Source organism: Mesoplodon bidens (genome assembly GCF_964165515.1).
Source record: "Mesoplodon bidens genome assembly, chromosome: 5".
Classification (NCBI taxonomy): Eukaryota; Metazoa; Chordata; class Mammalia; order Artiodactyla; family Ziphiidae; genus Mesoplodon; species Mesoplodon bidens.
The window spans coordinates 112,311,381-112,327,600 of NC_138161.1; the positions used below are offsets into that span (position 1 = coordinate 112,311,381).

Here is a 16,220-nt window from a genome sequence, read left to right on the forward strand (position 1 = left end):
CTGTCCAAGGTAAAATAAAAATAATGTAGAAGGTCTAGATTTTGCATAGTAAAACAATGAAACAGATACTGTTGCATTTAAGGCCAGTGTCCTAGGCCTCCCCCCAGCTCCAGTCCACCACCACTTAGAGGATGGTTCCATGTATCATCCCACTATTATCTAAACATTATAATCAAGCACTCTACACACAGGGTCCAGATCTTTAAGCTGGTAGCTTGTGGCACTCTGCATCCTGTGTGTTGACTTCACTGAGCTCACCCCTTCTCCCCTGCAAGCTGCTCCCAGGATACCTGGACCTGCAAACACCTTCCAGTCACAGCAGATGCACTTCCAGCTCCCCAAATAACAGAAGATTATGAAAATAAAGTAAAAGCCAAGCTTCTTACATTTCTTTCAGCTAACTGCCAATTTCTGTAGCTGAGTTAAAGCACTTGTGGCATTTTAAAAACAGCTTGCTGTCTTTTCATCTAGCCATCTAGCTCCCCAACCAGTGCCTTATTTACTCAATTATGGGTGCAGTAAAAGGGCCCAAGGGCTCAGACAGCACAAAACCAGGAGCCCTAATTCAAGGCTAAGCCACTTGGGTCTTTCTTCCCCTATTTTTTGAGACCCTTTTAGTTGTCAGTGATATCTTCTGATATTCACTGCCTTTGTAAACCAAGTAAATAGAGTAAGTGAAGATACTAGTTATCTAGGTTTTTTCCTGTTGTTAACTGTTCTGGGGTTTCTTTACCAGTCCATGCATTTAAGAATAATGTTCTCTCGTTTTATCATGTAGCAGCATCTAAAAGTAACTCTGGATAAAATCATGTTGAGTATCTGGCCAAAATAATGTTTTCTCCTTGTTGTCACAGGTTTAAACTTATATAACACAAAACATCTGAGCTCAAAGCCCAATCCTTCAGGGTCCTTATGAAACAAAAGTAAAATGTGTTTTAAGTGCTTAGAGCCAGACCCCATTATATTTACAGTTCCAAACAGACCCACCAGTCATAGGACTTGTTTAGAATTTAGCTGTGTATATTTTTAAACTCTAGGTATTTTTACTTCTAGTCAACATTAAACCTCAGTACAATCTCCAAATTATAGACAGCCATTTGAAATGAAACTCAGCAAAGGACAGGACTGTTTGTCACATAGTTGCAAGGAATAATCCCAGTCAGCATACATAATGCAACATTTGGAACATTTGTGACTAATTTTCCCATAGGAATAATTGGAATTTTCAACGTATTTCAAATTTTATACATAGCATGAAACCTTATTCATATATTTTTATCAGACTAATTCAAATTTATATTTGAATAGTTAGAAAATATTTGTTTACAGTTTTGGTTGATAATGAAAGAAAAATATAAAATATATTGAATGTCTTTTCTATGTCAAGATGCAAAACAAGTCATGATGTTTTTGTTGGAAAATTTTTGTACTCAGTGTTTTGTATATACCTTTTTTTTTTTAACTGGAAAGAAAATTTAATATTTAGCCTTGCTAGACTCTAACATAAGATGAAGATGACTTTGTTACAATTCCACCTGACCATTTATGAACTTCCTACTGAAGCAGTGACCTTCCCAGCGCTGAAGAGTGAATGAAGAAAAGGCTAAGTGCCCGCCCACCAGGGCCCAAGTCAGCAGGTTTCTGGGCTTTCAGTCTCATACTTGCTTAGCACTCCAAACCAATTTTCTCTGGAAACAACTCATGGGAGGAAGGGCCTTTGTATTTGACTAGAATAGAATAGGACACTTAGTAGTAATAGGTCACTTTCCTTAAGAGCTTTTGAAAATACAGCCTCACACCTAATCAAGGAGTCTGATTTCTCTACTTGATAAAAGTACAGCAGTGACTAATGTATGACTACGCTGACGAGTATGATGAACTTTTTAAAACTAAGCGCTTAAATGGTTATAGAAATGAAGGAGAACATGGATATTCAGAAACGTTTTTATATACATATTGCAGTAAGGTGGTTTACAGCAGATTTCATTTTATTTCTGAAAATGTTGTAAACATGTAATTAGTAAAAGATTTTGTAAAACATTGTCCTATATTTGTATGTCTGTAAATATAATGCATAAGTTCTAAGAATAAATATGTCAGTATCATGTATGTTATTTTAAATTGCCTGTATGCCACTTTACACATTGACATTAAAATAAAAGACAACACTTCAATAGCATGAAATAAAGGCTGATTTGAAAATGTTCATACCTAAAGCATGGTTTCCTTGGCAAAAATAAAAGGGTAAATTCTTTGATGGAACATCAGTAGAAACTGGGTCCTCATAATGGTCCCTTGAGATCAAAATATACTTTTTTAAGAAAGTATACATATCAGTAGTGTCCTGTATTTGGAATTAGATATAAGGCTTAATTTTGAAATATATGTGACCCATTTGAAAGACTTTTCTCAGAAATTACCAACTATGCTATAGGGAGAGCTTTAGCATTCCAAGACATTCTATTCTGATCAATCAAGCAAGGCAAGAATGACCCAATGGGCTCATTCTCTTTTAGCAGGAGAGAGAGAATGACAATCAGCCTTATATCCAGTCACAGATTAGGTATTTTCACGTGCTTTGCCTCTTTTAGTCTTAATACCCCATAAGGTGAGAGTTACTGAGTAAGCAAAGCAGGTATAGGCCCTACTGTCTCACGTCTCAGCAATATCTCCAAACTCATCTCCCCACTGACCTGTGTCCCCTGTCTTTCCTGTGTGTGGGCTGTATATCCTGACATCTCATTTCTGTCTTGTATTTATCATTTATATCCTTACCTATTTCCCAGAAAAGGAGCTGAAGCAGCTTATAATAAGATATATGTTCTATGTGACACCCCCCCATAAAAACAGTAAAGTGATAATAAATTTAAAAGGCAGGCAGGAACCAACCTTCATTAAAACTTTATTGTGTATGTATTATTCTAGACACTTGATAAACATCATCTTGTAGTTCCTACTGAACAACACTTTTGCTCATAAGAGTGTCATTTATTACACTAGAAGGAATCAATAGCAGAATAACTGAGGCAGAAGAATGGATAAGTGTCCTGGAAAACAGGATGGTGGAATTCACTGCCATGGAACAGAATAAAGAGAAAAAGAATGAAAAGAAATGAAGACAGCCTAAGAGACCTCTGGGACAACATTAAACACACCAAAATTCACATTATAAAAGTCCCAGAAAGAAAAGAGAGAGAAGGGACCCAAGAAAATATTTGAAGACGTTATAGTCGAAAACTTCCCTAACACGGGAAATGAAATAGCCACCCAAGTCCAGGAAGTGCAGAGAGTCCCAGGCAGCATAAACCCAAGGAGAAACATGCCGGGACATATAGTAATCAAATTGACAAAAATTATTAAAAGCACCAAGGGAAAAAAAACATACAAGGGAACTCCCATAAGGTTAACAGGTGATGTCTCAGCAGAAACTACAAGCCCGAAGGGAGTGGCACGATATACTTAAAGTGATGGAAGAACTTACAACCAAGATCACTCTACCTGGCAAGGATCTCATTCAGATTTGATGGAGAAAGCAAAAGCTTTACATACAAGCAAAATCTAAGAGAATTCAGCACCACCAAACCAGCTCTACAGCAAATGATAAAGGAACTTCTCTAAGTGGGAAACACAAGAGAAGAAAAGGTCCTACCAAAAACCCATAGCAATGAAGAAAATGGTAATAGGAACATAAATATCGATAATTACCTTACACATGAATGGATTAATGCTCCAACTAAAAGACACAGGCTCACTGAATGGATACAGAAACAAGACCCATATATATGCTGTCTACAAGAGACCCACTTTAGACCAAGGGACACATACAGACTGAAAGCGAGGGGATGGAAAAAGATATTCCATGCAACTGGAAATCAAAAGAAAGCTGGAGTAGCAATACTCGTATCAGATAAAATAGACTTTAAAATAAAGAATGTTACAAAAGACAAGGAGGGACACTACATAGTGATCAAGGGATCAATCCAAGAAGAAGATATAGCAATTATAAATATATATGCACCCAACGTAGGAGCACCTCAATACATAAGGCAACTGCTAACAGCTATAAAAGAGGAAATCAACAGTAACACAATAATAGTGGGGGACATTAACACTTTACTTACACCAATGGACAGATCATCCACACAGAAAATTAATAAGGAAACACAAGCTTTAAATGACACAATAGACCAGAGAGATTTAATTGATATTTATAGGACATTCCATCCAAAAACAGCAGATTACACTTTCTTCTCAAGTGCACACAGAACATTCTCCAGGATAGATCACACCTTGGGTCACAAATCAAGCCTCGGTGAACTTAAGAAAACTGAAATCATATCAAGCATCTTTTCCGACCACAACACTATGAGATTAGAAATCAATTACAGGGAAAAAACCATAAAAACACAAACACGTGGAGGCTAAACAATACGTTACTAAATAACCAAGAGATCACTGAAGAAATCAGAGGAAATTAAAAAATACCTAGAGCTCTTTGGTCTCGGCGGCAGAAGCGAGATGACCAAGGGAACGTTCTCGTTTGGGAAGCGTCAGAATAAGACGCACATGTGCCGCCGCTGTGGCTCTAAGGCCTACCACCTTCAGAAGTCGACCTGTGGTAAATGTGGCTACCTGCCAAGCAGAAGAGGAAGTATAACTGGAGTGCTAAAGCTAAAAGACGAAATACCACTGGGACTGGTCGAATGAGGCACCTAAAAATTGTATACCGCAGATTCAGGCATGGATTCCGTGAAGGAACAACACCTAAACCCAAGAGGGCAGTTGTTGCAGCATCCAGTTCATCTTAAGGATTTCAATTATTAGTCACGCAATAAATGTTCTGGTTTTGAAAAAAAAAAAAAAAAAAACCTAGAGGCAAATGACAACGAAAACATGACAATCCAAAACCTATGGGATGCAGCAAAAGCAGTTATAAGAGAGAAGTTTATAGTAATACAATCCTACCTCAAGAAACAAGAAAAATCTCAAACAATCTAACCTTACACCTAAAGGAACTAGAGAAAGAAGAACAAACAAAACCCAAAGTAAGTAGAAGGAAAGAAATCATAAAGATCAGAGCAGAAATAAATGAAATAGAAACAAAACAATAGCAAAGGTCAATGAAACTAAAAGCTGGTTCTTTGAGAAGATAAACAAAATTGAAAAACCTTTAGCCAGACTCATCAAGAAAAAGAGGGAGAGGACTCAAATCAATAAAAATTAGAAATTAAAAAGGAGAAGTTACAACAGACACCGCAGAAATACAAAGCATTATAAGAGACTACTACAAGCAACTCTATGCCAATAAAATAGACAACCTGGAAAAAAGTGGACAAATTCTTAGAATGGTATAACCTTCCAAGACTGAACCAGGAAGAAATAGAAAATATAAACAGACCAATCACAAGTAATGAAATTGAAACTCTGATTAAAAATCCTCCAACAAACAGAAGTCCAGGACCAGATGGCTTCACAGGTGAATTCTATCAAAGATTTAGAAAAGAGCTAACACCCATCTTCCAAAAAATTGCAGAGGAGGGAACACTCCTAAACTCATTCTGTGAGCCACCATCACCCTGATACCAAGACCAGACAAAGATACTACAAAAAAGGAAAATTACAGACCAATATCACTGAGTACAGATACAAAAATCCTCAACAAATACTAGCAAACAGAATCCAGCAACACCTTAAAAGGATCATACACCATGATCAACTGGGATTTATCCCAGTGATGCAAGGATTCTTCAATATACACAAATCAATCAATGTGATACACCATATTAACAAATTGAAGAACAAAAACCATATGATCATCTCAACAGATGCAGAAAAAGCTTTTGACAAAATTCAACACCCATTTATGATAAAAACTATCCAAAAAGTGGGCATAGAGGGAACCTACCTCAACATAATAAAGGCCATATACAACAAACCCACAGCAAACATCATTCTCAATGGTGAAAAACTGAAACCATTTCTTCTAAGATCAGGAACGAGACAAGGTTGCCCACTCTCACCACTATTATTCAACAGTTTTTGGAAGTTTTAGCCACGTAATCAGAGAAGAAAAAGAAATAAAAGGAATCCAAGTTGGAAAAGAAGAAGTAAAACTGTCACTGTTTGCAGATGACGTGAAACCATACATAGAGAATCCTAAAGATGCCACTAGAAAACTACTAGAGCTAATCACTGAATTTGGTAAAGTTGCAGGATACAAAATTAATGCACAGAAATCTCTTTCATTCCTATACACTAACAGCGAAAGATCAGAAAGAGAAAGTAAGGAAACAATCCCATTCACCATTGCAACAAAAAGAATAAAATATCTAGGAATAAACCTACCTAAGGAGGTAAAAGACCTGTACTCAGAAAACTATAAGACACTGATGAAAGAAATCAAAGATGACACAAACAGGTACAGAGATATACCATGTTCTTGGATTGGAAGAATCAATATTGTGAAAATGACTATACTACCCAAAGCAATCTACAGGTTCAATGCAATCCCTATTAAATTACCAATGGCATTTTTTACAGAACTAGAACAAAAGTCTTAAAATCTGTATGGAGACACAAAAAACCCCAAATAGCTAAAGCAATCTTGAGGGAAAAAAATGGAGCTGGAGGAATCAGACTCCCTGACTTTGGGCTATACTACAAAGTTACAGTAATTAAGACCATATGGTACTGGCACAAAAACAGAAATACAGATCAGTGGAACAGGATAGAAAGCCCAGAGATAAACCCACACACCTATGGTCACCTAATCTATGACAAAGGAGGCAAGGATATACAATGGAGAAAAGACAGTCTCTTCTATAAGTGGTGCTGGGAAAACTGGACAGCTACATATAAAAGAATGAAATTAGTACACTCCCTAACACCATACACAAAAATAGACTCAAAATGGCTTAAAGACCTAAGTGTAAGGCCAGACACTATAAAACTCTTAGAGGTAAACACAGGAAGAACACTCTTTGACATAAATCACAGCAAGATCTTTTTTGACCTACCTCCTAGAGTAATGGAAATAAAAAGAAATAAACAAATGGGACCTAATGAAACTTAAAAGCTTTTGCACAGCAACGGAAACTATAAACAAGAAGAAAAGATAACCCTCAGAATGGGAGAAAATAATTGCAAATGAATCAACAGACAAAGGATTAATCTCCAAAATGTATAAATAGCTCATGCAGCTCAATATTAAAAAAAACAGGGGCTTCCCTAGTGGCACAGTGGTTGAGAGTCCGCCTGCCAATGCAGGGGACACGGGTTTGTGCTCCGGTCTGGGAAGATCCCACATGCCATGGAGCGGCTGGGCCTATGAGCCATGGCCACTGAGCCTGCGCATCCGGAGCCTGTGCTCTGCAACGGGAGAGGCCACAACAGTGAGAGGCCCGCGTACGGCAAAAAAAAAAAAAAAAAAAAAAAATGGGCAGAAGACCTAAATAGACATTTCTCCAAAGAAGATATACAGATTGCCAACAAACACATGAAAAGCTGCCCAACATCACTAATTAGTAGAGAAATGCAAATCAAAACTACAGTGAGGTATCACCTCACACTGGTTACAATGGGCATCATCAGAAAATCTACAGACAACAAGTGCTCGAGAGAGTGTGGAGAAAAGGGAACCCTCTTGCACTGTTGGTGGGAATGTAAATTGATACAGCCACTATGGAGAACAGGATGGAGATTCCTTAAAAAACTAAAAATAGAATCACCATATGACCCAGAAATCCCACTACTGGGCATATACCCAGAGAAAACCATATTTCAAAAAGACACATGCACCCCAGTGTTCACTGCAGCACTACTTACAATAGCCAGGACATGGAAGCAACCTAAATGCCCATCGACAGACAAATGGATAAAGAAGATGTGGTACATATATACAATGGAATATTACTCAGCCATAAAAAGAAATGAAATTGGGTCATTTGTAGAGACGTGGATGGACCTAGAGACTGTCATACAGAGTGAAGTCAGAAAGAGGAAAATGCATATTGTATATTAATGCATATATGTGGAACCTAAAAAAATGGTACAGATGAACCGGTTTGCAGGGCAGAAATAGAGACACAGATGTAGAGAACAAACGTATGGACACCAAGGGGGGAAAGTGGCAGGGGGTGGTGGTGTGATGAATTGGGAGATTGGGATTGACATGTATACAGTAATATATATATAATAGATAAGTAATAAGAACCTGCTGTATAAAAAAATAAATGAGATGCCAAAAAAAAGGGTGTCATATATGACACTCTTTGCTCCTAAGTGCCATTTTTCACTATAGGCAATTTGAATAAAGTCAGAATCAGAGACATTACAGGAATTACTGAAGTTTTAATGTATTGCTATAACTAGGATTATGTACTTTTTTTTCTGGTGAGAAAGAGCAAGAGGAATCTTCACAAGACTCCTAGAAATATTTCTTCCCAGGATTTTTTTTTTCAAATTATGAAGAAGCTCTGAATCCACAGTATAATCCTAATTCAGGGTTTGAAAACTAGTATAACAGTCAAGGTGACCTAGTATAACCAGGCCTTACCTGGGAATGTCCAAATAGGAAACAACCTGTAAATGAGTTATCTGTGATGGTAAAAGATGTTTCTTACTCTCTTCAGGTCCTCCTTCCCACCTCCAAAACACCAGCAGAAAAGACAGAAGATAACTTGGTCACTTCTTGCCTCTCCGCTTGTCCTTGTCTTTGCCTTTACCTTTACCTTTTGAATCCTTGCCGTCATCTTTGTCCTTCTTGGGCATTTTGAAACCACCAATTTCCTTCCGCACCACAGTGCCTCGCCACCAGGCCTGGAGCTGGAAGAGGACAGGGAAGCGGGTACAGTTTGTAGTATGCCTGACAAACTGCATTCTTTCTACATAAGGCGATTGTTTTTTCATAAACTAACTTCTGTGAAGATGGTCTCTGAGACACAGAAGTGGCCAAGCATGCTATCCTTGAACAATGCTTGCCTGTTGTGCAGGACCCAGAGCTTAAGTCCTGGACTCTAAAGTTTTCAAGGAGTAAAAATAAAGAAAAGGGATCTGATTAGGCCTATCTTTCCCTTACACTTAGAAACCTGAGTCCCTTGTACTGCTTCTCTTTATGAACATCCAAGCTCCCTAAATCTAACAACCATTTGATCCAAAAGGGATGCTAGTTACCTGGACCACAGGCAAAAGCAGGAACTCAGTCAAAAATGTGCAGATAATCTAGTGATTTCAGTAGGTTTCCTGGTGCATTTCACTCTCTAATGATTGATGAAAGGATCAAAACTCCCCTTCAAAAAGGATTTAGTTAGCTCCCTTGAATATCTTAGTCATTAGACACAACTGTTCTAAATACAGTCTGGTCTACTTTCAAATCAGATTAAGCTCCAAAGACTGGGAGCAAGTCCACTAATGAAAAGAAAACAAAAATGGTCTTCAGCTGCCTCTTACAGTTTTGCTCTAAATCGAGGAATCCTGACAAATAGAAAACACCAGAGAAGCTCAATAAATACTTGCTAACTATACATCTGACTCCTAATGGAAAGCTCAAGTTTGGGTTTAAATACCTGGTCCTGAATGTACTTCAAAGTTTACTGCCTTAATACACCCCCTAATATACATCCCAAACCACAGCTTGCACACTGTAGGGTCTCAGCAGATACTCTTCTTTCAGAGAGAAGGGCAATTGTCAAAACTACAGTTTTAGTCTAGCTGATGTTATTCTTGCTTGAGAATATTTCCCAGAATCTGACTTGCCAGTTTCATCATCACTAATATACACAAGTTCATATAAAACTCTCTCTCTTTTTTTCTGAACTGCTACTTAATCACCTTCATCTTTTTTGAAAACAGCTCTTTATCTGAACCTAGCAGATAGCCTGGACTGACTTATAAATAGGATTTTAAGAAGTAGTAGTATATTAAAAAGAATTCCTTTAAGAGCTGTTTTGGTTAGAAATAGTATTCATAAGTTTGACCTCTGGGCACAAGTTCTAGGTTTTGCTTCCACTGCTAACCACCTCTTCCTTCCTGGATTAAAAATTGGGGGCATGTCCTTTTCTCTTAACTGTCTCCCTGCACCACGGACCGTGTGTTGGCAAAGTCCAATTATTAGGCCATGCTTCCTCACAGATTTCCTGTTCCACGTGTGATAATAAACGAGAGATGCTCTGCATTCCTCAGTGTTTGGCCAGCTACAGAAATGAAAAAGCCCCAAGATGCCAATTACCAAGATGCCTGTTTTCTACCTTTATGATGCTCTTTAATTCCAAGTGATCCTGTTCTATCTTCTTCCGGGTCTTCTCCTTTTTTATACGATCTTCAATGATGACTTGTTCATATTCCCTTATCTGCAAAAGTAGACATCAATCATATGTTACAGGACTTGCTCACTAAGCTGTGGCCCAGCCAGCCCAGGTTTTTTGTGGGGTTTTTTTTTTGTCTGCACCACATGACTTGTGGGATCTCAGTTTCCCAACCAGGGATTGAACCCCAGCCATGGCAGTGAAAGCCTGGAATTCTAACCACTAAGCCACCAGGGAATTCCCCAGCCCTGCATTTTTAATATAAAACTTTAAAATGAACCATGCCAGGACTTCCCTGGTGGCACAATTATTAAGAATCCACCTGCCAATGCAGGGGACACAGGTTCGAGCCCTGGTCGGGGAAGATCCCACATGCTGCGGAGCAACTAAGCCCGTGCACCACAACTACTGAGCCTGTGCTCTAGAGCCCATGAGCCACAACTACTGAAGCCCGTGCGCCACTACTGAAGCCCGTGCGCCTAGAGCCCGTGCTCCGCAACAAGAGAAACCACCGCAATGAGAAACCCATGCACCACAACGAAGAGTGGCCCCTGCTCACCGCAACTAAAGAAAGCCCACACGCAGCAACGAAGACCAATGCAACAAAAAATTAATTAATTAATTAATTTAAAAAAATGCCCTCTTCTTTAAAAAAAAAATGAAATACTAACTTGATGTGTGGCTAATGACATCAAAATAATTAATTTTTTAAAACTAATAGAATGTATACCTACAAATAGCAGCCATCTTTTAAAAGAGAAATTTGAGTTCTACATTTATTCAATGATGAAACCATAATCAGAAGCTTTTTATAAATCATCATTTATAAATTATCTTCAGAGGTCATAAAGCAGAAATAAAAACAGTATCTAGCTCAAGGAGTTTGGGGAGGGTTAAATAAGTTATATATGTAAAATACTAGAAAAGTGCCCGGGACAGATTAAGCAATATAAAGTGTCGGCTGCTGCTATTATTATCCCCATCAACGAGGACGTCATCATCATCATCAAGAAAGAATCCTAGTGGTTTACATGCATACCACGTTGTGACCAGAAATAGTATCCCCCAGCTACTGTTGCTTAGCTACCACCCACTCCTCAGTGCTCTGCCTTACAGTATTTAGCCTCTGCTTCCTTACCGTCTTTGCAAGTTCTTGAAGGTGTGCTAAGTCTCTGGCCTTAGCAGCTTTGAGAGCATTTAGTTCATTCTGTTTCATTTCTGTGTCCTTATCAAATTTCTCCATCCAGAACTCTAGCTTCTCCTCAAGTTTCTACTTGGAAAAATACATTAAAATATGGCTCTACCAGACACAAAACAGTATATACTGTATGAAATCATTTATATAAGGTTGAAGAACAAGCACAACTTTTCTATAGTGATAGAAGTCAGAATGATGGTTACTTTTGGGGGGAGGGTTAGTTTATTGATTGGGAATGGGGCAGGAGGGAGACTTCGGGGATGCTGTAAATGTGTTCTATGTCTCTGTCTGGATGGTGGTTACAGGGGTGCTTAACCATATTCATCAAACTATATACTTAATATTTGTGTACTTTGTGTGTGTTATTATCAATTTTAAAACAGGTGTGGGGACTTCCCTGGTGGTCCAGTGGGTAAGACTCTACACTCCCAATGCAGGGGGCCTGGGTTTGATCCTTGGTCAAGGAACTAGATCCCACATGCATGCCGCAACTAAGAGTTTGCATGCTGCAACTAAGAGTCCACATGCTGCAACTAAGAAGTCCACATGCCACAACTAAAGATCCCGCATGCTGCAACAAAGATCCCACATATCGCAAAATAAATAAATATTTAAATAATTTTTTAAATAAAATAAATAAATAAAACGGGGGAAAATGGCCTTCCACGTGTCTGGATAAGAGAAGTTGCAGTGAAGAGGAAAAGAATAAAGGGTAGGTAGAAATTCTGAAGGATAGGAATGGCATCAGGCATCTCTTTGATTGCCAACACTAAATAATAGTTGAGAAGGGTACAATGTTTTCAAAATTCTAAAAGACAATAAATGTGAATCTAAGATTCTATTCCTAGCCAGCCTCACATTCAAATGTGAGGGGAAGAAAGAAATATACCTGGTCTTTCTGAAAGAGTTAGTCAAGGATATACTTTATTTTTTTTAATATATTTATTTAAATAATTTATTTGGTTGCTCCAGGTCTTAGTTGCGGCTTGCGGGCTCTTTAGTTGAGGCTTGCCACCTCCTTAGTTGCAGCTCACTGGCTCCTTAGTTGTGGCATGTGAACTCTTAGTTGCAGCATGCATGTGGGATCTAGTTCCCTGACCAGGGATCAAACCTGGGCCCCCTGCATTGGGAGCATGGAGTCTTATCCACTGCACCACCAGGGAAGTCCCTCAAGGATAGACTTTAGCAAAATAAAATGAAAGAGATATGAATAAGAAATAGTAAAATGTGTATTTAAGCTATATGTCATAAGTTTTTAGTAATAAATCATAATCTGGAACTAAATCCCAAATTAGGCAGTATAGTCTAGTGGAAAGAGCACAGGCTCTGAAGGCAGATTGCCTAGGCTCAACTCCCAACTTTGGCACTCAAACAAGTTTACTCAGCTCTCCAAAGCCTCAGTTCTATCATCTATAAAATAGAAATATATAATGAATGATTTCAACATGGGATGTAGGAGAGGAAAAGAAGAGGTAAGTAAAAGCTTTGCCTTAATAAAGGCAAATAGATAGAGATATTGATCAGATTTAATAGAAAGAACAAAGTTAAATGTTTAAGGGTTACCACTGCAGGAAAAGAATGTATGACAAACTCCTGAAGCATGTACCTCAAGAATAAGACATCAAGAGGAGCCTTTAGATGGTACATAAACATGATTTTTAAAAAAATCAATCACAATCCATGATTCTGATTAACTTAGAGCCTGTCTGTTTGCTGCAATCATGTCTTTAACATCTTTCTAAATCTTAACACTTTCGTTTTCTTTTAATCGAAAAAAAAGAGAACAGGCTCCAGGCAGGCAAGAGGAGCTGGCTGAAATGTAATAACATCATCTGATATTTCTTGCACTTCTATTTACATTAATTTCTATTTACAGCAAATGATACTGGCTTTCCTTTTATAGCAATAATATTATCTTAACTGAAAATAAATTGATATCGTTGTTTAGGTGAATAACTAACTAGAAAATACTAGTAATACAGGTGGCATGCAGATATTACAAAACCAGGAAAGTGGTAAGCAAATAATTGAAGTTTGCACTAGAAAGCTGGAAATCAAGAAATAAAAATTCTATCAATTCCACTATTGGATGAGAATCTGCCTTCCAATGCAGGGGACGCAGGTTCGATCCCCGGTTGGGGGACTAAGATCCCACATGCCGCGGGGCAAATAAACCTGCGCACCACAACTACTGAGCCCGTGTACTCTGTAGCTCATGCGCCACAACTAGAGAAGCCCACACGACACCACAAAGAAGAACCCACGCACCACAATGAAGACCCAGCACAGCCAAAAAAATAATAAATAAAATACAATAATAATTTTAAAAAGGAGAGCAACAACTAGAAAGCTTGAAAAGCAGGGAACATAAAATAATATGGAAACATTAAGTATAATCAAATGAAAAATCACAATAAAATTAACTGGAGTAAATTCCTCTATCAAAAAAAAAACCTCTCAGATTTTTTTAATCCAACTATGAGCTATTTATAAAAACCACAGTTAATATAATCAAAGGAAAAAGAAAGCAGGTTTGGCAATTAATATCTGGCAAAACAGAACTCAAGCCAAGAATAATTAAATGAGACAAAAAGGGATATTTTAAACTGATAAAAGGCAAGCTTTATTAAGAAGATATTACAGTTATAAACTTTTATATTCTAATAACATATTTTTGGAATATATAAAGCAAAAAATTAGAAATGTAAGAAATTGACAGATCCACAAGCATCTTAGGAGACTATCACACCTCTCTGAAATTAATAGCTCAGGTAGACCAAAATAAATAACAATATGAAGAATTTGACAGCTAGACTAACAGACAATTCCACAACTTTGTACCTAACAGAGAAAACATTCTTTTAAAATACCCATGAAATATTCATATACCGTGAGCATATATGAAGCCCAAGTAAGAACTCTACAAATTCCAATAAGCATAAATCTTATATTTCACATTCCTAGACCATAATGGAACACAGTAAGAGTGTAAAGGTCAAAGCATTGCTGTGAGCAATAGAAAGACAGCCTACACTCTTTTCTCTCCAACCTTAACCACTTGGACATTTAAAAAACACCCTATTAATAAGGGGAGGGGGAAGGGTAAGCTGGGTCAAGGTGAGAGACTGGCATGGACATATATACACTACCAAACGTAAAATAGATAGCTAGTGGGAAGCAGCCGCATAGCACAGGGAGATCAGCTCGGTGCTTTGTGACCACCTAGAGGGGTGGGATAGGGAGGGTGGGAGGGAGGGAGGGAGACGCAAGAAGGAAGAGATATGGGGACATATGTATATGTATAACTGATTCACTTTGTTATAAAGCAGAAACTAACACACCATTGTAAAGAAATTATACTCCAATAAAGATGTTAAAAAAAACACCCTATTAAATAACTAGGGTTAAAAAGGAAATAACAAATAATAATAACAACAACAAAAGGAAATAACAAATTGTAAACTAAAAATTATGATGCCTACAATTTACTTTTAAAGTCTCAAAAAAGGTAAGATGGATTAATGGAGGAAGGATGTATAGACGTGATAAAGCAAGAATAATAAAATGTGAATGGTAGAATCATAACTAGAAGATGGGCTTTGGGGCATTCACTGTAAAATTCTTTCAACTTTGTGTATATTTGGAAACACTCATAATAAAATGTTGGGGAAAAATAAATAAATTTCAAATTATTTGGAAAGGAATGACAACGTAAGCATTATTTATTAAAACTTCAGACTGTACTCAGAAAAGTGTTGGTTTATATGCATTTACAAGAAAATAAGGGACTTCCCTGGTGGCTCAGTGGTTAAGAATCTGCCTGCCAAATGCAGGGGACATGGGTTCAATCTCTGGTCCAGGAAGATCCCATATGCCCTGGAGCAACTAAACCCGCAAGCCACAACTACTGAGCCCGCGTGCTGCAACGACTGAAGCCCATGCACCAAGAGCCCGTGCTCCACAACAAGAGATGCCACTGCAATGAGACGCCCATGCACCGCAGTGAAGAGTAGCCCCACTCACTGCAACTACAGAAAGCCCGTGCGCAGCAACAAAGACCCAACGCAAACAAAAATTTTTTTAAAGAAAATAATAAAATTTGAAAATAAATGAATTGAGTATTTAAGAAACTAGACAAAGATTAGCAATATAAGCTCAAAGAAAATAATTATACATAATTATAGTAATTATATAATTAAATAATTATAAATAATACATGAACATAATTACTCAAAATTAAAGCAAAAACCAATGTGACAGGGAACAAAATAGATTTGCTCAATAAAACCAGAAGATGGTTTTTATGAAGACCAATAAAATGGTCAAACCTTTGACAAAGCTCAGCAAGAAAATGGGAGAGAAGACACAAATTTTTGAAAATAAAGGATGAAAAAGATAACTTCAGAAATAAGAGAAAAATTTAAACTGTAAGAGACTATAGATCACGTTTATACTAATAAATTTGAAATGAATGTTTTGATGAAATGGATTATTTTCTAGGAAGATATGTTACCAAAAATGGCTCAAAAAGAGTTTTTTTTTTAAGTAAAGACATCAGTAATCATTTTAAAAAATTGAAAAGGGAGCCAAATATCTCCTTTAAAATGATACCCAGCAAGACTGTTTATGACTGAATTTACCAGTTTCATGGAACAAATAGTAATCTATTTTGTTCTATTTTTACTTTTTAGGTTTCAGAGTATAAAAAGATGAAAAGCTTC

At 37.5% G+C, this 16,220-nt stretch overlaps 1 protein-coding gene and 1 pseudogene across 6 annotated transcripts in view; one reads left to right on the top strand and one right to left on the bottom strand.

The window, feature by feature from the left end:
* The first annotated feature begins 4,503 nt into the window (after positions 1-4,503).
* On the top strand, positions 4,504-4,886 carry LOC308617634 (large ribosomal subunit protein eL37-like; annotated as a pseudogene). The gene has a single exon. The product of its transcript is annotated as a large ribosomal subunit protein eL37-like (transcript).
* Positions 4,887-8,381: 3,495 nt separating this feature from the next.
* The window catches only part of DRC9 (dynein regulatory complex subunit 9), a 42,203-nt gene continuing 34,364 nt past the window's right edge, over positions 8,382-16,220 (bottom strand). For 4 of the 5 annotated variants that reach the window (XM_081235807.1, XM_081235809.1, XM_081235808.1 and 1 more), the window contains 3 exons: positions 11,440-11,571; positions 10,245-10,346; positions 8,382-8,823 (listed from right to left, as the gene is read on the bottom strand). In XM_081235807.1, the coding sequence (XP_081091933.1) occupies positions 8,683-8,823; positions 10,245-10,346; positions 11,440-11,571 (375 nt within the window). In that variant the 3' untranslated portion in view covers positions 8,382-8,682. The remainder of the gene's footprint in view (positions 8,824-10,244; positions 10,347-11,439; positions 11,572-16,220) is intronic. The other variant, XM_081235810.1, reaches the window with a different exon arrangement.